Raw genomic sequence first — 21,909 nt, 5'->3', positions numbered from 1 at the left:
CCGACCTCTCCATCCCAGGAATTAGTTTGGTGAATCTTGGTTGCACTCCCTGTACGGCAAGTATATCTTTCCTTAGGTAAGGAGGCCAAAACTGCACACAACACTAGGTGCAGTCTCACATATATAAAGACGCTATATAATTGCAGTACATCTTTACTCCTATTCTGGTCTTCAGGAGAGGATGGGAGAAAAATGGGAGTTAGAAAAATAATTTAGTAAACCTTAAACAATTTTTAAAAAATTTGTTCATAGGATGTGGGCGTCGCTGGCTAGGTCAGCATTTATTGTCCACATCTAATTGTTCTGCTTCCACTAGAATGGTCTCATAATCATAGAATGAAGAAAATGATCATGTGTAAATTTCACAAGCTGCAGACTAGCAATCATTTGGACCTTTGGCAAATTTAAAATGCAATCATTAAATCTTTCTTCAGATAGTTGTAACGTTGGCTTCAGTTAATCAGTCTACTCACCACCTCGTACTCATGCTGTCTCGGCTTCTGTTGCTGGCTGCTGCAGACAAAGTCGCATTCTTGCTGCTTGCAGGATCTGTTGGACTGACATCTTCAATCTGAGGCATTGATGAGTGCACTGGTGATGAAAATCCGCTCGATGGTGATGATGATCTCTGTGATGATAGAGACATGGCAGTGGAGTCACCGTTGGTTGCAGTTTGTGCAGAAGAGCCATCGCTACATCTCCTGGTTGGAGTGCCCATGGTGTTAGGCGTTTTGGAAGGATCTGAGCATAGGCTACTTTCCCTTGCCTCCTGCTGTCGTTTTCGATATTCCAGCAAGGATACCTTCAAAACAAAGACAAGATGAGACCCAAGAATCTTTTCTCTTACTTCCATAACATTCCCATGGTAATTTGTTGACATAATTTTAGGTAGGGGCAACTGGTTTACTTGGACAGATAAGCACATCATCTGGAGTAACATCTTAACTGTCTAGGCCGAGGAAATATTATGTGCCTAATGCAGTCAGTAAAGCATCAGAATCAAGAGTTCAAGTCCCATGTTTTTTCACCTTGGTTTCACACTCATCTTTGAATTAGAAGGCATTGCAGGGGGTGGCAAGAAGTTCAAGCCCCATTCCAGGAATAATCGAAGCTGACAGTGCTGAGATACTAGTGCTTTGTCAGAGATGCCACTCAATGAATGAAATTTTAAATGACGATCCCAGCTGTCCATGCTGGTGTTTCAGGTGGATGTTGAACGTTCAATAGCGCTACCCAGAGATGTCTTCCCCAACATTCCTCCTTCAGCCACTACCAACAGTAACAGATTGGCTGGTTATACATCACATTTCTGTTTTCAAGACCTCACCCCGTTTGCCAGCATTAATAATTCCCATACTTCAAAGTAATCCCCTGACATGAAACAGTTTGAGATAATACCAAGACACACCATAAGACACTATTATAAGCACAAACCAGTTTTTCTGGAATTACATTTTTTTGCACACCACAAATGCCACTGCATCCGTTAAAAAATAATTCTGGCATTTTCTGAGTGAACCTAATAAGGCACAGGCTCAAGTTTCTATTTTACGATCTGGGCGTGTTAAAAACATTCCCTACATAAAAGGAAAAAATCAAGGGCAGTCACATCAGACCGCTCATGTGCATTAGCTAGGAAATGGTCATTAGCTGCACTAACTGGGAATATATTGCCACAGGAACATTAAAAAGCGAAGGGCAGTAAAATGTATTCAGTCCATTAAAGCCCCTCTAATATCCCAATTTACTAAATGCATCCAGCTAGATTCCGAACAAACTCAATATTATTGCTTCTTTTATTTTACCTGGGAAATTACAGAATCATGGAAATTATAGCAGAGAAGGGGAGGCATTTGTCCCATTGTTCCCATGCTGCTGGCAGTTCTTCAGTCTCAATAAACTTGTTCTTCCTGTATATTTTTAAAATGCATTCCTCATGAATTTCCAATCATCCCCATAGCACTATTTCTCTCACTTTGAAATATATTATAAATATGCCCCACCTGTATCATTTAATACTTACCCCATTTTAAAGAGGTCATGTGACTCTCCCTACACCCCCTCCTCAAGCACCTTCCTGTCATCCTTTTCAAATTGGGGACACTCTTCGCTGATCTTCTCGATACCTTTTCCCAATACATATATAGCTCTTTTCTGATGGCAAAATTTAACAAGGGATGGTGCAGCTATGAGGTTCAGGGACTAAATCCATCAGATTTAAGCATATAAATAAACTTTTTTTTTTAAATTTAAAATCTGAACGTAGAATTCTAGTCATTTCCAATGGGTAATTCAAGGCACTATTTGAGTTATTTTGGTAGCAAGGACTTCCAAACATCATGTAGTCCTCCAATTTCCTCTCCTTGAAAGAGCCAAAATCAGCACAAACAACATATTCATTCTCAGATGGCCGTGGAAAGGTTCAGTTCCTGGAGAATTTCACATTCTTTTCTACTGCTTTACTGGGTACATTCATAACAGTATCTTAGCCACTGGAATGGCAAGCAGTTCCTGATAGATGAATGGGTGACTGTAAAAGCTTCATCATGTTTTCAAGAGACTCGGCATTTACCAGCAATAGCACATTCCTGTACTAAGTACTCAATGCTGTAAAAATACTAAGTGAATTCCTCCTTCCGGCGAAAGTGCACAACAATATTTGTCACAGAATTATGATTAATTACTTTTTAGACTTGTAAAGTTGCTCATATTTTTCTGTCTTAGCGTAATGTACTGTGCCATTATTGCGATTTATTGTTTATTCTTACATCACATAGCCTACTCTGTCCTTCCTCCACTTGAAAATGAAAATCGCTTATTGTCACAAGTAGGCTTCAAATGAAGTTACTGTGAAAAGCCCCTAGTCGCCACATTCCGGCGCCTGTTCGGGGAGGCTGGTACGTGAATCGAACCGTGCTGCTGGCCTGCCTTGGTCTGCTTTAAAAGCCAGCGATTTAGCCCAGTGTGCTAAACCAGATCAACGAAGAGTGTCCCCAATTTGAAAAGAATGATTAGAAGAGTCTGAGCTTTGCAGTATGGCAGGAAGGTGCTTGAGGAGGGGGTGTAGGGAGTGTCACATGACCTCTTTAAAATGGGGTAGGTATTAAATGATACAGGTGGGGCATATTTACTTTAGGTAAAACGCTATAAATCAATTGCGAAACAATAAAGGACTGATAAGATACTGAGCCAAATCTTGTTAGATTAGAGCATCTTGTGGTGTACAAAAACCAACTGCATTTATATAGCGCCTTTAACATGGTAAACAATCCCACTATGCTTCGCAGGACTATAATCAAACAAAATCTGACACCGGGACACAGAAGGAGATATTAAGACAGGTCACTCAAAGCTTGGTCAAAGAGATAGGACGTAAAAGGAGTAGAAAGGTGGAGAGGTTTAGGGAGGAAAGTTTGAAGTTTAGGACCTTGGTGGTTAAGGCGCAGCCATCAATGGTGGAGTGATTAAAATTGGAATTGTGCAGGAGGCCAGAGGTGGAAAGCGCAGAGATCTTGGAGGGTTGTGTGGTTAGAAGTAGATAAAGGGAGGCTCGAGACCAGGGAGGAATTTGAAAACAATTATGAATTTGTGTTAAAAGTCGGACTGTGAGATGCAGGAATTTCTAGATGGGCTGGAGTACCCGAGGTAAAGGGAGGGGGACAGGGCTACATTAGAGGGGGCAATAGTGGAGCAGGAGATAAAAGATGCGATTGGGAGGATGCAGTCGGGTAAGGTGACAGGGCCGGATGGGTTTCTGGTGGAGTATTATAAAACATTCAAAGATAAGCTGGTACGGCTGATGATGGGGATGTTTGAGGAGGCGATAGGGAAGGGGGTGTTACCACAAACTTTGGGGCAGGCATTGTTTTCCCTGTTACTTAAAAGAGATAAGGATCCGACGGAGTGTGGGTCGTACAGGTCCATATCACTTTTAAACGTGGACGCACAGATATTGGCGAAGGTACTGGCATGTAGGCTAGAGGAGTGCCTCCCGAAGGTGTTAGGTGAAGATCAGGCGGGGTTTGTGAGAGAGAGGCAGCTCTTTTCTAAAATTAGGAGGGTCATTCCGTAGAGCAGGGACTCACTTTAGATACCTGGGGGTGCAGGTAGCTCAGGATTTGTTTGGTGGGGAGGGTGAATGCCGATCTGGCAAGGTGGGATGGTCTCCCTCTATCACTGGCGGGTCGGGTACAGGCGGTTAAAATGAACGTGTTGCCACGATTTGTTTATTGTACAATGCCTGCCGGTTTTCCTGCCAGCGGCATTTTGTTTAGAGAGATTGAAGGGATGATTACCTCGTTCATATTGGGCGGGAAGGTGGCCAGAATTATAAATGTGCTATTTCAGAGAGGAAGGCAGGCAGGGGCTTTGGGTCTTCCGAACCTGAGGTGGCCTCGGCAATGAGGAAGATATGGGGTTGGAAACTCACCTCAGGGTCAAGTAAGATAGCATGTTTGTGAATGGTCAATTTTAGTTTGTGGCCAGAGAGAGAGATGGATTTGGCCAGTGAATGGAGTTTCTGAGACTTCCTCTTCCACCCTAAAAGGTCATATCTGTTGCACATCCTTTATGGTGTACATGGGTAATACAAAGATATTTTTTCAGCAAGATTTGGCCCAAAATTATTTCTGAGGAAATACTCACTTTCTCCCCTTCCTCCCTGTGACAGGGTACATCTGAAATATAAAAGCAAAATATTGTGGGCGCTGAAGCTCGGAAATAAAAACAGAAAATACTGGAAATACTCAGTTTAGATAAGAGGTCACAGATGTGAAACATTAACTGTTTCTCCCTCCACAGACCTGCTTAGCACTTCCAACATTTTCTGTTTTTATAGCATCTGAAATACATTGCCTGCTGGTGTGGTGAACGTTGGCTGTCTGTGCCAGAGTGAGCTGGACTATTTATTGACTGAAGCAGAAATTAGGTCACATAGAATCTTTTCATAAACACTTGGCTTAAAAAAGTGACCTCCTAGAATGGCCATCGTCAGTTGAGGTGGTCAGAGGAACATTTCAGATTATTTCTTTCCTTATTGACCCGGTTTCCCCCACCTCTGCCTCTGTTCTGTCAGGAGATTGTGGGGCTCTGAGGCCGCACTGTCCACTCAATGTGCTCCAGGTTTGATGGACCAGCTCATCTGTTCTTACTCACCAATTTGCATATTCGTATTTACGAAGAGGACGGATGGGAAGTGGAGAGAGCAGAAAGGTGCATGGGGCGGGGGGTGGGGTGGTTGATGACATAGGAGAAATGACCTAGATCTGACAAAATTAGTTTACCAGACGATTGAATGCAAGAGGAATGCTTTTTTGAATATTGACAATAAATGTTTGTTCACATCAGACATGTTGGTATACGCCTCTGTATATAACACCTGTTCAATAAATAGTACATATGCAAGTCATTACTGAAAGGCAAACATTACGACATAGTCAGTAATATTTGGCATTTAAACTGTAATAATCTGAAAGGTTTCACATTTTGTTCCTTCCTCCACAATTACATTTCAAAGCTGGAAGAAGAGGGTTTGATTCAACAGACTAATACACATCGATGTGCTATATCTCTTATTTGTCCAGTAAGCCCAAGACATGTTCATGACTGATGAAATGTGCAACGCTACCATGCTTAAGAATATTGTCACTTATTATGATGGAAAACATCTTGTGGTTCAGAGCGTTTTAACTTTAATGAAAGAGTTATAGTATTGAGGTTTCTTAAAGTATTTTTAAAAAATCAGCCACAAAGAACTACTTTGTCCCACATCTTCTAGCTTCTATTCAAAATTATTTGTAGGGCGGCATATGGCGCAGTGGATAGCACTGGGACTGCGGCGCTGAGGACCCGGGTTCGAATCCCGGCCCTAGGTTACTGGCCGTGTGGAGTTTGCACATTCTCCCCATGTCTGCGTGGGTTTCACCCCCACAACCCAAAGATGTGCAGGTTAGCTGGATTGGCCACGCTAAATTGCCCCTTAATTGGAAAAATAAATAAATAATTGGGTACGATAAATTTTTCTTTTTAAAAATTATTTTAAAAATGCTATTTTGAATGTTACTCTCTTGTTCCTCCTTAAGTGTAGATTAAATGTTCCTCTCTATTGTGGTAACATTAAAACCAAGGCCTGTGCTTGCCAGGCTACGATTTTTCAAACCCACATTGAATAGGAGGAAAATTATGGGTTGACAGGTGCAAAAGCAAAGGTTTAGCTGAACATTTCCAGCTCTAATTTGCTTGCTCTTTCCCAGTACCTCAAAATATTGAAACTTTTTCCTGCTTCCTCGTACAATCTTAAGGCTTGTAAGAAAACAAATTTTGTTATGCTCAAAAACTATTTTTGAATTTATCTAGTTTTCTTTTTTTTAACCTTTGTAAACATCAGACCCCTCTGGTCGTCTTGAAATGACTGCTGCAACCAATTTAAACATACTCCCCCCTTCCCCCCCAAACAATTCTCAGATGTGAGCTATTATCTATAGCATTTTAGCATAATAATTAATGGATACAATTAATTTGGTTACTTGCCTTCTTCTTCTGTGGTGGGTTTTGCTGAGGTGTAGTATTTCCTTCAAAATACAAAGGCTGCCGGTCTGCTTGAGGGGACATGGCTCCTTGCAGTGTCTCAGGTAAGAGTCCTTGGCTTTGCCTGTTAAAACAAGAGTCCCCAGATGGACTCATATACACAGTTTCGCCAAACCCTCGCTCCGAAAGTGAAGATTTCCTCTCATTGATGTAATTGGCTCTGTTCTCCAGTCCTCTGTATGGTCCCTCTAGCCTGTGCGTTGGAGTGAGGTCTCGGAGATTGGAGTTCAAAGGCGAACAGGCGTATATTAAATTAAACTCTGTCCTGAAGGTTTGTTCTGTGTTTTTCAGGGATGAGGGACTATCACTGTTCCTCCCTGTAAGCCCAGTTTCAGTTTCACTGGGTAATGTTAATGCAGAACAAGGAGGCTGAGCAGCACAGTCTGACAACGGCCCATCGGTGACCGCTGTAACCCGGAGCGTGGTGGTGTCGGGGTCAGGATGAAGGGAGAGATCTGAGAAGCTAGTTCTGGACTGGTCATTATCCGCTCTCAGAGGCGGCTGAAATGACAGAAGCATGAACTATTTGTTAGTGACAATTAAAACACATGAGTCTGACGAGGGGATTGAAAAGAAACTTTAGTTTCACACGAGGCAGTTGACTGAACTCTGCTTCTGTTTAAACACCAGCACAGTAGTTTCAATATGTTCCTCATCAATAGATCATAAATAAATGTTACATCCATATTAAATCTTTACCCTGGTCACATAATCCACTTCCAATCTTCATTTGGAACATTTCTCTCACTGATAATTTCTGATAAATTTGGAGCGCAACAATGATTGTCCACCCCCTAACCCCCAAAGTTCTGAGTATTTTAAGATCTAAATATAAATGCAAGCAGTTGTAGGATGCATTCTACTCTATGATTCTACCAAGTTCTTCCACAACGTGTGGATTAAATATCTTATCAAAGCTCTTTAAGAGCTTGCCGTTTGAAAATTTTAGTTTTCTTTATTCCACCATCCCCATCTTCAAGTGGATCTCATAAAAAGTATTTGTTCAAAAAATGATTGCTTTGTTGATGTCTATTAATATTTACACAAATGCGTGCACACAACATTAAACTGAGCAAACTTTTCTCCTCCTTTACAAAATGCTTATACTGAAATTAAATTTTCAGTTGAAGTAGCGAATGGATCGATGTTAAAGCAGCGAGAATGGGTGTTGTGTTTTGGAACATACTCAGTAGGTCTCCAACATTAGTCTCCGAGACTAATCTGAGCTGGCAAAACCTCAGCGCTACTGTCCGTCACACCCTCAAAATACAACAGGAAATTTGTGTGGTCCTATAACCTAGGCTGATAATATAGTATCATTTTTTGGACGTACAACATTTGACAGTATTAGATTCATTCCTGCGATCAATGATGGACTAATTAGAGTGCTGTCCACGTCCCCGTGCATTTAATTATAGTGTGCCATACACACTGTTTTTAATAGGTTGGTAGACACTACAAGACCTCAACCTAGCAGAAGAATGATAATCTGGTGATCTAGGAGGCTACTTTCTTTGTATTAGTGTACAAAAAATAACTATCTTTACCACGGGGCACCAGAAAAAGTAGGATATTTCATTGCAAGGCTAGCTATCAAGAGAATGGAGTTTAGATAGTGGAGTTTTACTCATACTTTCTTACAAGCTGAAAGAACCTCTTCTAACTATTGAATGACTGTGAACAGATCTGTGGACCCTTCATGTAAAAATAAAGAAAATTACAAAAATATTTTTAATATAAAAAGATTTCCACCAGTTTCTTTTAATTATAATCACTAGTCAAATTTCACTGAAAAATCAAGACTTTTAGCTCAAGAAACTTTACTTCAACCATTTTTTAAACTTCCCAGGGCCTAAGAACCCAGAACCCTTTAAAATTAGAACACAATGAAATTGAAAACCCCTTGATACACATGTTGTGAGCAAGCGCGCACTGCTGGATTCATACTGCAATTAATCTGAAGCTTTCAAATTTAGATGGCTGGAGTCTAACAGAAGCGGTATAATCAGTCGACTGCTCCCGTCGTCAGGCTCGGATCTTTTTTCCGTCTTTTTCCAATCCGGAGTCTCGGAATACACTGAAAAGCTTCGGGTATACAATACATATTACTGCTATCAATGCTATATTGATAAAGAGCATCACACAAAAATTATATAAATGCCTCAGTACATTCCTTATTCAGAAAATATGTAATTTGACGCTTTGCTAGTCACCTCCATTATGTTAGTGTAATGGCAGTTTTAATGCATGTCACAGAATCAGGCACAAGGGGTTTATCAGTTTCATTTTTAATTAATCCACTGAAATAATAATCATTATACATCTGCTGCAATGGATCATTTAAACCCATACCATCGATTTTGACTTATTTGGCCATTTTTGTGCCAGTGTTAAGGACAACAAATTATAAAAGTGGGAGAATTCTATTTTAATTTATTCATTTTATAGCAGTTATGCTTTTCCCTATAGTATTTCTGACATATAGGTTAAAAACTCAGCAAAGCCAATGGCATTTTGTCCCTAGCATTACGATGAAGCCATTGAATTCTCTGCAGTAACATTTAATTATAGAACAGAAATATTTGCGTTCTCACTCCACTGAATACCTGATCTATTCCCAACCCCAAGCCTGGCTGGCTTTGTGACTGACAGGAGCCACAAGACAGAACACAGAGCAGAGATCTATAGTATAAATGTACAAAGCATATGATCTTGCAACTATCATAGTGGAGTCTATTCTTCCAGCAGTAGATCATTTCTCTGATCACTCTACATCTTTCAGTTCATCACTGCTACTTGTCAATTTTTCAGTCAAGAGTAGCCCTCCCCACCCCACTCAGTTACAGCTTCACAAACATGTGCCTCATTGAATTACTGGGAACACTATTTTAAGATTGTAATTTTGGCAATGAACGAAAAGTAAAGTAGCCCCTATGCTTTAACATATTCCTCGAATATCACAGGAAAATTAAGAGTGATGAAATATTATATGGAAAAACATTAAGCCCTGTCATAAACCAAATTCCTTTTGACTTAACCAACAGCCACCATCAGTCCATTGGGAAGGAATACTATTTTATATTAAAAATAACTATGAACACCTGTGTTTAGTGTGTGCTGCAGCTTCAAAGAACAAAAATTCTTTGCTGTTTCCTATTGATTTAACTTAATTTTCCTTTAGAAGGAAAGTCAAACCAAATTTAGACATATAAAAGTAAAACTTCCAAATAACATAGTATGCAGCTGTCTGGTTAGCTTCAGTTGCCATGGTTAACTGCATGCAAGCTAATCTGAGGAATTGGCATTCCTAGGGCACAAATATGATACTTTCCCAACTGGAATGCAAGTACTCTAACTGCTTGCTCTATAAGGTTTGATGTGGTCTTCTGGTCTCAAGCTAAGTATCAGGCACATTGGAAGTAGCAGCATTTACGCCACTTACTTCAGAAGCTTGAAGCCAAAAGGGTAGGAAGAAATAAGACCAGCTAATAACACATCTACAACTAGTTGCTCTGTCGCCTCTTCAACTTTTACCAAGTTTATTTTATTAAGAAATTGGACTCAATCATGCGATGTTACTGACCGCATATGCAAATACAAAATAAATATATAAAATGTAAACACATTTGTCACAATATAATTTATGGTGGTGCTGTGGTGTTAAGAATGCCTATGCTCAAAGCAAATGAGAAATATATCATGAAAGCAAAATGATTTTTGGTTGAACGTGCACTTCCCAGGAACCTTGCTACTTATTCAGCATTTGAGGGCTGAAACAAGGCACTTGCCACCAGGTAATTTATCACTTTCAGACTGGAGCACCAGTTTCAGGAAAGCGCTACAATGTTGATCAATCATTACTTCTCTCTTCAATTTAGATTATTGCCCAGTGCTGCTGAGCAAAGGCAGAGCCACCTAATGTGGTGGCTGCTCCAAAGAGCCAAGAAAAACTGGGTCTCTACTGTCAATAGAACAAGATGAAATTAGGCCATTTAGAAACATAAAGGCACCTTAAAAAAGTAACATTAATTAACTTCATGTGGGCACTGTGCTGTAAAACCACTTTTAGGTCCTGATAATGGCTGCTAGTCAAATTGTTCACTCATGTTTTAATCCTATTTTCAAAAAACTTATTTTCCCCTAGTAAGAGTTTAAAGTATAAAATAGTCCGGCTGTAAAATCTAGTGTTATTTCATTATTACTCATTATTGTTGTCCCTTTTCAACAAACCCCTTGTGTCTCATCTGTGAAACTGAATGGTCTGCAGTAAGTACTGCATCTTTTGGGTGAACGGTTAACATTTTAAATGTTAGGCAGGCAGTAGGATTGGCTTTATAATCAATATGGTTACATCTCACACACTCAGAAAAAGATCAATTAATGTAGGTGACAGCTGAGAATTGAGACAGCTGAGCCCAATTCTCCTTCACAAAGCAGCATGTTAATTAACTAACACCCATCTCAAAAACAGAGAATCTGTCTGTGCATCAAAGATTAAGTACCAGATTTATCACCACACAAATGAGACCAGTAGCGTCTTAGCTTGAACATCAGATTACGAAAATGGTGCTTAAAAACTGAATATCACAACTGTATGGAATATTTTAACATAACCATTCATTTTTTGTGTGTGAAGGCTACAAGGAGGAGATAAACAAGGGATGCAATTTGGAGAGGTCAATACTGAATCCTCAACTCCAAAGTATTTCTGTATGGATGGAGGTAAATTCTGTTCCTGATTGATCATTTTTTGCCAGTATAGTTTAACTATGTGAAAAATTACTGGTTTCAGTCAGTATTACCAAGGTCATGTCACTATGTTTAAATGGCTTATGGAACTGGAGTACTCGGTCTGCAAACAGCATGGACAAACTGTGCTGAGCAAAGCACACTACGCAAAGGGTTTGGTCTCTGAGGATCTTTGGATCAGTTGTCTGCCTATTCAAGTACGCACACGTCAATATTCACACTCACTCTATGAACATGGGTCTTCTGCATTTTGCTTTGCAAAGCTTTGTAATATTCCATTTACTATCCAGAGTGAATTTACTTCATTTTTTTGGAGGTCCGTTTGACTTGGCTAGCCTAAAGCAGCACACAAAGTGGTTGTTCTGGGTGATCCTGAGTACTACGTGCCACTCAGTTTTCATTTATGTTACTATTTATAGGATGACAGCAGCAAATACCAAACGAGGCACATGCTCTGTGCTGCCAAGCAACTACAATGTACAAAGGGAAAATTATGCCACAGCAGCTTCAGCCAAGAAAGGTACTGTGGAGAAAAAGCAGCTGAGATGATGAATGGGCCTGGCTCTACGGAATTAATACAAAAATTATTACTGTTGGCTGAATACAGGAGAGTTAATTGAGGACAACCTGTAAATATAGAACACAACTTTGTTGAGCTTGTGTTGCTCAACCAGATTCATTATAAATGTTAGCAATTAAAGTTTTAAGATAATTAGATACCTCATACACTGCAACCTTCCAGTGGTATCTATCACTGCCTTTCTACATGTCTGGGGCCAGACCGCCTCCAAGTTTCTCTGAAGCTTTAGTCTGGGGTCTCGTTTCTGTATGTCACCATGAGGAGGCACATTTAAATTGCAAGATCAGGAAGTAACCTCTGACAAGAAACATGGAGCGGAGCGCAAAGGGGGGAGGGGCAATTTCTAAATCTGTAATCGTTTCACACCAAGCTATTGCCGAACAAGTTGCATCGCATTCCTATGGACTTAGTATGGAAGGTCAAGAAGGGGTCCATGACATTTGGGCAGCCCAGGGTCTCCATAAATTTTGCCCACGCTCATGTCCTGGACAGGACACTCCAGTTTCATTGCAGGGCATTATTAGAATGTGGGAAACAGCAGTTCCAAGTGATAAGCCCAACGATTGGTGTAGAGGATGGGTGCTACTGGCTGTCTGACAGTGGGAGGGACCATCATGTCTCACTGGTCAGCCACCCCCTTCTCAAGTCAGGCTGTCCTTGGCTAATAAGGTGCTGACCTGCCACGGTCCATCTGTTCAATCTGCTTGGCTTTGAGGCTCTGCTCAACAAGTGAACAGAATCCATTACAGCAGGCAAACAAACAAAAAGATGATGCTAAGTCTTCAATTGGAAAGCTGGAATGTCAGAACCATGTTCATGGGGCTGACTTAGAACTTGTGACTGGTCGATAAGGTTCGCAAGACAGCTGTAAACCTAATCGACTGAACATCGGTACAGCATTCCTGTAAAGAGGACAGGCCCATCGAGAGTGGATCATTGAAAGAAAGCATTAAGACCATAAGACATAGGACCAGAATTAGGCCATTTGGCCCATCGAGTCTGCTCCGCCATTTAATCATGGCTGATATTTTCTCATCCCCATTCTCCTGCCTTCTCCCCATAACCCCTGATCCCCTTATTAATCAAGAATGTATCTATCTCTGTCTTAAAGACACTCAGTGAATTGGCCTCCACAGCCTTCTGCGGCAAAGAGTTCCACAGATTCATCACCCTCTGGCTGAAGAAATTCCTCATCATCTGTTTTAAAGGATCGTCCCTTTACATGTTCTTCTGGCAGGGGATAGGTTCAGAGAAATCGTGTAAGCAAGGTATAGGTTTCGCTGTCAGAAACGTCCTAGTCTTGATCATAGATCAGCCACAAAAGGGTCAGAGTGCGTTTTCTCCATTTGTTTCTCAAATAGGGCCAGTTAACATCATGAGTAGCCATGCTTCAATGCTCCATCAAGGAGATTGGCACTGCTATCAGCAAAATTCCTAACTCAGAACATCCAGACTTGCTGAGGGATTTCAAAACATGAGATATGGCTCTCCTCCCTTGGATAACATGGCCTACAAAAGTGAAATGATAATGGACAGAGTCCATGGTTTTGCTGCTACCACGGGTCTTGTGTAACTAACACATTCTTTCAGAACAAGTCACAAGGTGTCCTGAAGACATCCAAGATCAGGGCATTGGCACCCACTGAATCGGATCATCACCAGATGTGATCTCGGCACAGCATTCTTAACATATAATAGGAGCTTTTATGCATATATTAGGAACAAGGGGGTAGCAAGAGAACGAGAAGGTCCACTTAAGGACAATGGAGGGAAGTTATGCGTGGAATCAAGTGGGTGAAATCCTTAATGAGTACTTTATATCGGTATTCACCAGGGAGAAGGCCATGATGGATGCTGAGGTCAGGGATAGGTGTGTGAACTCTCTTGAGAATGTCAATATATCGAAGGAGGAAGTGTTGAGAATTCTAAATTACATTAAGGTAGACAAGTCCTCAGGGCCAGATGGGATCTATCCCAGATTATTGCGGGAGGCAAGGGGAGAAATAGCTGGGGCCTTAGCAGATATCTTCACATCCTCTTTGACCACAGGCGAGGATCCAGAGAACTGGAGAATAGCCAATGTTATTCCCTTGTTTAAGAAACGAAGCAGGGACAATCCAGCAAATTATAGGCCGGTGAGTCTGACATAATAGACTCATAGATCCCTGAAAGTTGCCACCCAGGTTGAGAGGGTTGATAAGAAAGCGTAGGGAGTGTTAGCTTTTATTGGTAGAGGGATTGAGTTTCGGAGCCATGAGGTCATGTTGCAGCTGTACAAAACTCTGGTGTGGCCGCATTTGGAGTATTGCGTGCAATTCTGGTCGCCGCATTATAGGAAGGATGTGGAAGCATTGGAAAGGGTGCAGAGGAGATTTACCAGAATGTTTGGTATGGAGGGGAGATCTTATGAGGGAAGGCTGAGGGACTTGAGGCTGTTTTCGTTAGAGAGAAGGTTAAGAGGTGACTTAATTGAGGCATACAAGATGAGGATTAGATAGGGTGGACAGTGAGAGCCCTTTTCCTCGGATGGTGATGTCTAGCACGAGGGGACATAGATTTAAATTGAGGGGAGATAGATATAGGACAGATGTCAGAGGTAGGTTCTTTACTCAGAGTAGTAAGGGCGTGGAATGCACTGCCTGCAACAGTAGTGGACTTGCCAACACTAAGGGCATTCAAATGGTCATTGGATAGACATATGGACGATAAGGGAATAATGTAGATGGGCTTTAGAGTGGTTTCACAGGTCGGCGCAACATCAAGGGCCGAAGGGCCTGTACTGCGCTGTAATGTTCTATGTTCATAGGTTGGAAAAGATACTGAGGGACAGGATGTGTGCACATTTGGAGAAAAATGGACTAGTTAGTGACAGGCAGCATGGTTTTGTACAGGGAAGATCATGTCTCACCTACTTGATTGAATTTTTTGAAGAGGTGACAAAGAAAATTGATGAGGGAAGGCTGTGGATGTAGTTTCTATGGACTTTAGTAAGGCGTTTCTCACATGGAAGACCCGTACAAAAATTAAAATCACATGGGATTCGGGGTGGATTGGCTAGATGGATACAGAACTGGCTTGGTTATAGAATCAGTGCTGGGGCCTCTGCTATTTATATAAATGATCTGGAGAAAAATGTGAGTTGTCTGATTAGTAAGTTTGGGGATGACACAAAGATCGGCAGAGTTGCTGAGTGCCGAGGATACAACAGAATATAGATAAATTGGAGACTTGGGACATAAAAATGGCAGATGGAGTTTAATCCGGACAAATGCGAGGGGATGCATTTTGAAGGATCAAATCTAGGTTTGAATTATACTGTAAATGGCAGTACCCTTAGGAATATTAACATGCAGAGGGATCTGGATGTGCAGGTCCACAGTTCCCTAAAAGTGGCAACACAAATGGCCTCATTGATTAAGAAAGCATATGGCATGCTTGCATTCATCAGCCGGGGCATTGTGAACAAGCGACGGGATTCTCCCCTACCCAGCGTAATGGAGTGGCGGGAACCACTCCGGCGTCGGGCCGCCCCAAAGGTGCAGAGGTCCGCACCTTTAGGGGCCAAGCCCTCACCTTGAGGGGCTAGGCTGTCGCCGGAGTGGTTTCCGCTCCGCCGGCTGGCGGGAAAGGCCTTTGGCGCCACGACAGTCGGCGGCGAAAGGTCTTCGCCGGGCGACGCATGCGCGGGAGCATCAGCGGCTGCTGACGTCATCCCCGTGCATGCGCAGGGGAGGGGGTCTCTTCCGCCTCCGCCATAGTGAAGACCATGGTGAAGGCGGAAGAAAAGAGTGCCCCCATGGCACAGGCCCGCCTGCAAATCAGTGGGCCCCGATCGCGGGCCAGGCCACCATGGGGGCACCCCCCCGGGGCCAGATCGGCCCACGCCCCTGCCAGGACCCCGGAGCCTGCCTTGTCCCGCCGGTAAGGTAGGTGGTTTAATCCACGCCGGCAGGAGAGGGTTGACAGCAGCGAGACTTCGGCCCATCGCGGGCTGGAGAATCGCCAGGGGTGGGCCCGCCGACCGGCGCGATTCCCGCCCCCGCCGCGATTCCCGCCCCCGCCAAATCTCTGGTGGCGGAGAATTCGGGACACGGTGGGGGCGGGGTTCACGCCAGCCCCCGCCGATTCGCAGACCCAGTGGGGGGTCGGATAACTGCGCACAGGAGTTGGGAAATCATGTTGCAGCTATATAAAACCTTGCTTCGGCCACATTTGGAGTATTGCGTGCCGTTCTAATCACCACATTATCAGAAGGACGTGGAAATTTTGGAGAGAGTGCAAAGAAGGTTCACTGGGATGTTGCTTGGTCTCGAGGGTGTTAGCTATGAGGAGAGGTTGAATAAATCAGGATTGTTTTCACTGGAAAGACTGAGGCTATGGGGAGATCTGATAGAGGTCTACAAAATTATCAGAGACATAGACAGGGTGGACAGTCAGAGGCTTTTTCCAAGGGTGGAAGTGTCAATTACAAGGGGGCACAGGTTCAAGGTGAGAGGGGGAAAGTTTAAGGAGATGTGAGGGGTACGTTTTTCATGCATAGAGTGGTGGGTGCCTGAATAGTTCTGCCAAAGGATGTGGTGGAAGCAGGCACATTAGCAACATTTAAGAAGCATCTGGATGGATACATGAATAAGGAGGAAATATAGAGGGATACAGACAAGGGCAGAAGGTCGTGGTTTTTAATTAGGGCATCATGATTGGCACAGGCTTAGAGGGCCTAAGGGCCTGTTCTGTGCTGTATTTTTCTTTGTTCTAACACATGCAGCCACCCTATGCCAGCGCTGACTGTGACACAGATCACTCCCTGATATGCACCAGAGCGAAGATGCAACAATTGAAACATTTTTATTCAAAGTAGAATTTTCATCCTTATATCAAAGTCTTCCTAACAGAAAATAACCAACAATTCCGCGACTAAATTCTCCAGGTGTGCTCTCTGGCATTGTAATAGTAAAATGGAACATACTTCCAAGGCATACGTGATGCAAGAATTGTAACCCTGTACATGAAGAAGGTGACTGCACAACTATCGAGGCATCTCTGCTGAACACCGTGGGAAAAGTATTTGCCCATGTTGCACTTGTCAGACCACAGATCTTGGCCGAACCTATCCTGAATCACAGTGTGGTTTCAGAATTGGTTAGTTGAATTGGAAGACCTACACTTGACATAATCTTCTCAGTCCAACAGATGCAAGAGATATGTGAACAAAGGAAATCACTATATATTGCCTTCATCGATCTCATCAAATTGAACAGAGGTCATCTATTTAACTGAAGAAATTTGCCTGCCCACCGAAGCTGCTCGATGTGATCTCCTCTTTCCATAACAACATGATGCATACAGTCAGCACTTAAAAAAATTATTTCTGATTAAACCTGCTCATTTCTTTTCTCTTCCATTTATGTATAGTGAGAAGCAAGCAGGAGATTAATTATGGGTGTACGGCAGGGGAGTGGGTCTAGGTTGAATGTTCCTTCAGTGAGCTAGTAGACTCGATGGGCCAAATGGCCTCCTTTTGCACTGTTAAGATTCTATGAGATTCTAGATTATTCAATATTTAGATAACGAAGCAGATACACACATCTGAAAATCACTGTAATATAGAAAAATATCAGTGAGATATCTTAGCCAAATCAGGTTGATCAATCATGAGCCGAGATAGTGGACAAATCATGTTGAAATAGAATTTGTTTTTATGAAGCTTTAATAAATAACTCCATAAGTCAAATTCAACTGAGGTGGAAGCAATTGTTTGCAGTCGATTCTATTGTATCAGAATTACTACAGCTGTTTGGCCTAGATAAAGGGTCATTTCAAGGAATACAGTTCCAGCATAAGTTTTTCAATAGTAATGAATGATTATGTTTGTAAAATGTAATTTCCAAATGTTCTTTTAATATGAACAAGAGATCCTGCAACAGGGCATAAATAAAGAGATAAAACTTTACGAGAAACTTCTAAAGAGTCAGGAATGCAATCTGCTTGACAAATAGTAAAGGAGTATATTTTTCAAACAGGTCAGAAATATTGATAAGAACCACGTTGCAACAATTTCAATGTGTTGACTGACCCTTACCAAATGCGGTGTCTAGCCAAATTGTACAATAAATCTTCGAAAAGTTATTTTATGCTCTGGTTTGATAATCCCTATTTTAAGTTTAGTCGGATTCATGTGTTAGTTTTGTTTTCTCATCAGATGCACAGACAGATTTGTGACCCCTAAACCTTGTCTCACTCTCTCTCTCTCTCTTCCCCCCCCAACCCCCAAGATTATTGTTGCTTCGTATTCTCAACTCTGAATCAAACTTTGGCAAGATTAATGACTTAAATCAGATGTTCATAAATTCAACTAGATGTATCACAATGAGAATCATGCAGTAAAAGAACTGGGTAGGAATCACAGAAAGACACAGAGAGAGAGATGCCACAAGGGCTTATTTCAGCTTTTCTAATCTAAGTGAGATACTGGGATAACTACCTCCGGTGAAAACGGCTCAGGCCTATGCACTGGGGAACTCTCAGGAGAGGAAATGTTCTAAGAAAAGGGAAAAGCATGTTATTAGAACTCTACTCACAAGTTGGGTAAGCAAAAGCAAGAGAAAGCCACAGTCTTTTATTGTAAAACTGATTTAGTTACAAACAAACTTGAGGGGAAAAAAATTGTATTTTACACAAATTCAAATGACTGGATAACCTTAAATGCACAAATAATTATACCAATGACTGCACAGTTTGGCAATGTGCAATACACAGCTAAATTCTAAAATTCTAAAAAGGACCGCTATTTAGAAACTAAAACACTTCCATTTTTGAAAGAAAATGCTAGATCTGTTGGAAATGATTTAAAATCGGAGGATTAATGAACATTATTTTTATTAAGCCGTCAACCTCATACCCTTCACCAAAAAAAACCCGATAAGCTAGTTTTCCTCAGCTGGACCTTCCCTTTACAACAATTCATTTCAAGAAGGTTATGAAAGTAGAGTTGTGATCTCTGGAGAGCTTGACTCCGCATCCTCCATACTCACTTCCATATACAACAGTTGGGAGGCATGCTGATCCACCTACTGTAAGATATGGCAGCAAATTGTTATAGTGGAGCAACCAAAAAGATGGCGAGAGTTGACATATAGGGTATTGAACACAAACATGAGTTTAAAAACAGAATTTAGAGCTCAGGGAAAAATAGACAAATCTTGAAAACAACGTCTCAACAAAATAATAAGGGCAATTGGTCAAAATGGCACCATCCAATCATCGTGCAAGTGTGTTCTGTAGTAGAAAGCTAAATTCACCAATCTAGCTGAACTCTAACACTTCTGCCATGTGCAACAGCTTAATGAGGAAGATACTGCTTCATATTATTGCTTTGCCATTAGTGCTCAAAATAAAACCCTTTTCTCCGTGTTTGTTTGTAAACCAAAGCACAACAAGAATAAAACAATAACTTGTGGCTTAATGTTAGGCTTTATTAAAATAAAATGACAATGCAAAACTAAACTGGAGTGTTTCTTGGTCTATGAAGAAGCATTAGAAGATTAAAAATGGCAATGTGTCAATGTGCAGACCCGACAGAGTCTGTTGTGGCAAGCATGTCGGAAGCTGGAAGTGCACAATGGCCAGATTAAAGCCATATGTTCTCAGGCTCAGTAATACACTGGTAAAGCCACAGTGCCAAGAATTTTTCTCAGGCTCAGGCTTCACAATAATGCCCCTCATTGTCTGAAGAAATCATACACATATTCTGTAAATTAAGGACTTTTGCCTTTTCAATAGTACCATCCTTTTACAGCCATTAGCGATATGTTTTGGCTGTCCCACTCTGCAAAGCAGTAACACAGTTACAAAATAAGCTGCTAAATGTTTTCCAGCTTCCTGAGTGTACCCTTTATTAGTACAGAACTAATTCAAATTGACACACACAGTATTTGAAGAAACAAGAAGCAATATCAAATGGAACTGGTAGAGGCAATATTGTAAAGACAAAGCCTGGATATCCAGATAGCTCCTTAAAGAACGCAATTAATTCCGAAAAGGAGGCACAGTTCAGAGAAACATCTGATCCTTCAACGTTCTTCCCCTATAATCTGGAATTGTTTCAGTGGATGGGATCATGTTTTCAAGATGAGGTGTACCTGCATATTAAGATCTATACTGTCCACTATACATGCTATAGAAATTGAGTGCTATACTGCCACGATATCTTTATCCAACTCAAACTGCAGAATAAAGGTAATGGTGCGGCAATTCAACATAAACACTGTATACACAAACATAATAAAAGCTTAAGTAATAATAATAATAAAAGAGAAAAATGTCCCAAACTAGTTCAATTAGTCTTATGTTCTTTATTTTGACCTCATAACACGAACAGAAGAGTATTTTGAAAGCCATTTTGAATTATAAAGTTTAGAATTTTCTGTCAGCACAAACTGACTCCTGATAAAAACCCACACAATGCAAGAATATTATATATTATGCGAAGTTTGTAAAGCGTTTTGGTTGGCCCATGTAAGAACCTCAGAGAATACAACTCGTGTAATCATTCTCAAAATCGAAATATCAACAAAGATCAAGGGTGCACTCAGCAAACAGAAATAATGGAGTTACACTGTAAAGAAAAGTTTAAATCAAAATTCTAGAAACCAGATAGATGCAAAATACAAACTCCAGTTCGACAGAGTGAATTTTTTTTAACTCGTGACATTTCTGTTTATATAATATGTGTGTGTGTGTGTGCACGCCATATACGATAAATATATTATGTACCATCATTAAAATTAGAGGTTGTAACAAAGTTGGAGTGACATTGAGTAAACCTTAATAGGGACCTGATGAAAAATCATATCAGGTGCCTCAGGCCAGAAAGTAAGATGAACATCCATGGCGGACTACCTGGAAATAAAAAGCTATTAGTGGAGAAATTAACGCATAACCTGTGCTATTAGAATGAGGAATAACATCCTAAAGAAGAAAAAGGGAATACATGTCTACCTGTAGTGACCATCTTTTCATTATACTTTGCTTAAAAAACAACTCTTAACACATTAGTTAATGAAGATAGTAGCTCCTTCAGAGCAGTGCCAACGAAGCTGTAAATTTTAATATAAGAAACTGAATATCCTAAGTCCCAGCTTCACAAGTACCAATTAGTGGCAAATTTTGAGGCAGGTTTTGTGTTGATTTCTGGAACTGAGACTGTTGAAGCACATTGGAAGCCAATGACATTTTACGTGGAAATTAATCTGGCTATTCTACACCAGTTTAAAAAGTTACATTAAACTCTAAACTTTTGATTATATGAATTTGGGGTACATTTTAATGAATATCCCTTCCCAAAAAGATGGTGAGTCATATTGAAATGAAGATATACGTAGCCTGCTGCAGTGTGTGAACCTAGATAGTGAGTGTTAGAAGATTTCTTGGCTCACTGCATCGTAATCATGAGTGGGAAACCTGACTGCTTTCCCCTCTTTCCATGTGAGATACACTGAACAGAACTGTAATGTCAATAAATGCATGAGGGGACATATGACACAAACCAAAATATATTTTGGCAAGGAATCAACATCTTTAGGCGATAAAAGGCAGAAACCGGATTATTTCTGTTCTTGGGCTTTTGCCAATGGCATTTGTCACAAGTTGCTTGGAGATATTTGAAATTGGCAGGATCTATCTACTATGGGAGGATAACTGGCCACAGTTCCCTGTCACTGGGATCAGGAAGTAACATTTGCTGCCAATTTTCTATCAGATCTTTCACCCCCTTGTTACAATTTGCTTTAATAAAAAAGGGAAAGATTCAGGAGCATATTGACCCCATAATTTTCAATTAAGCATTTTCCAGTTACAGCCTATGCAATTCAACACGGGAGAATTTTTTATGGATGCAAAGTTCTTCAACTGTTACACACTGCCTAGGAGGGTGCTAGAGGCGGATTGCCTCACATCCTTTAAAAAATATCTGAAGGGGCACTTGGCATGTCTTAAAA

At 41.1% G+C, this 21,909-nt stretch overlaps 1 protein-coding gene across 16 annotated transcripts in view; it reads right to left on the bottom strand.

Moving 5' to 3' along the window:
* setd5 (SET domain containing 5) overlaps positions 1-21,909 on the bottom strand; it is a 248,224-nt gene that overhangs the window by 27,366 nt on the left and 198,949 nt on the right. For 15 of the 16 annotated variants that reach the window (XM_072472824.1, XM_072472839.1, XM_072472830.1 and 12 more), the window contains 3 exons: positions 18,396-18,452; positions 6,529-7,086; positions 474-802 (listed from right to left, as the gene is read on the bottom strand). In XM_072472824.1, the coding sequence (XP_072328925.1) occupies positions 474-802; positions 6,529-7,086; positions 18,396-18,452 (944 nt within the window). The remainder of the gene's footprint in view (positions 1-473; positions 803-6,528; positions 7,087-18,395; positions 18,453-21,909) is intronic. The other variant, XM_072472838.1, reaches the window with a different exon arrangement.

Source organism: Scyliorhinus torazame, chromosome 13 (genome assembly GCF_047496885.1).
Source record: "Scyliorhinus torazame isolate Kashiwa2021f chromosome 13, sScyTor2.1, whole genome shotgun sequence".
Classification (NCBI taxonomy): Eukaryota; Metazoa; Chordata; class Chondrichthyes; order Carcharhiniformes; family Scyliorhinidae; genus Scyliorhinus; species Scyliorhinus torazame.
This window is presented reverse-complemented; position numbering and strand designations above follow the sequence as displayed.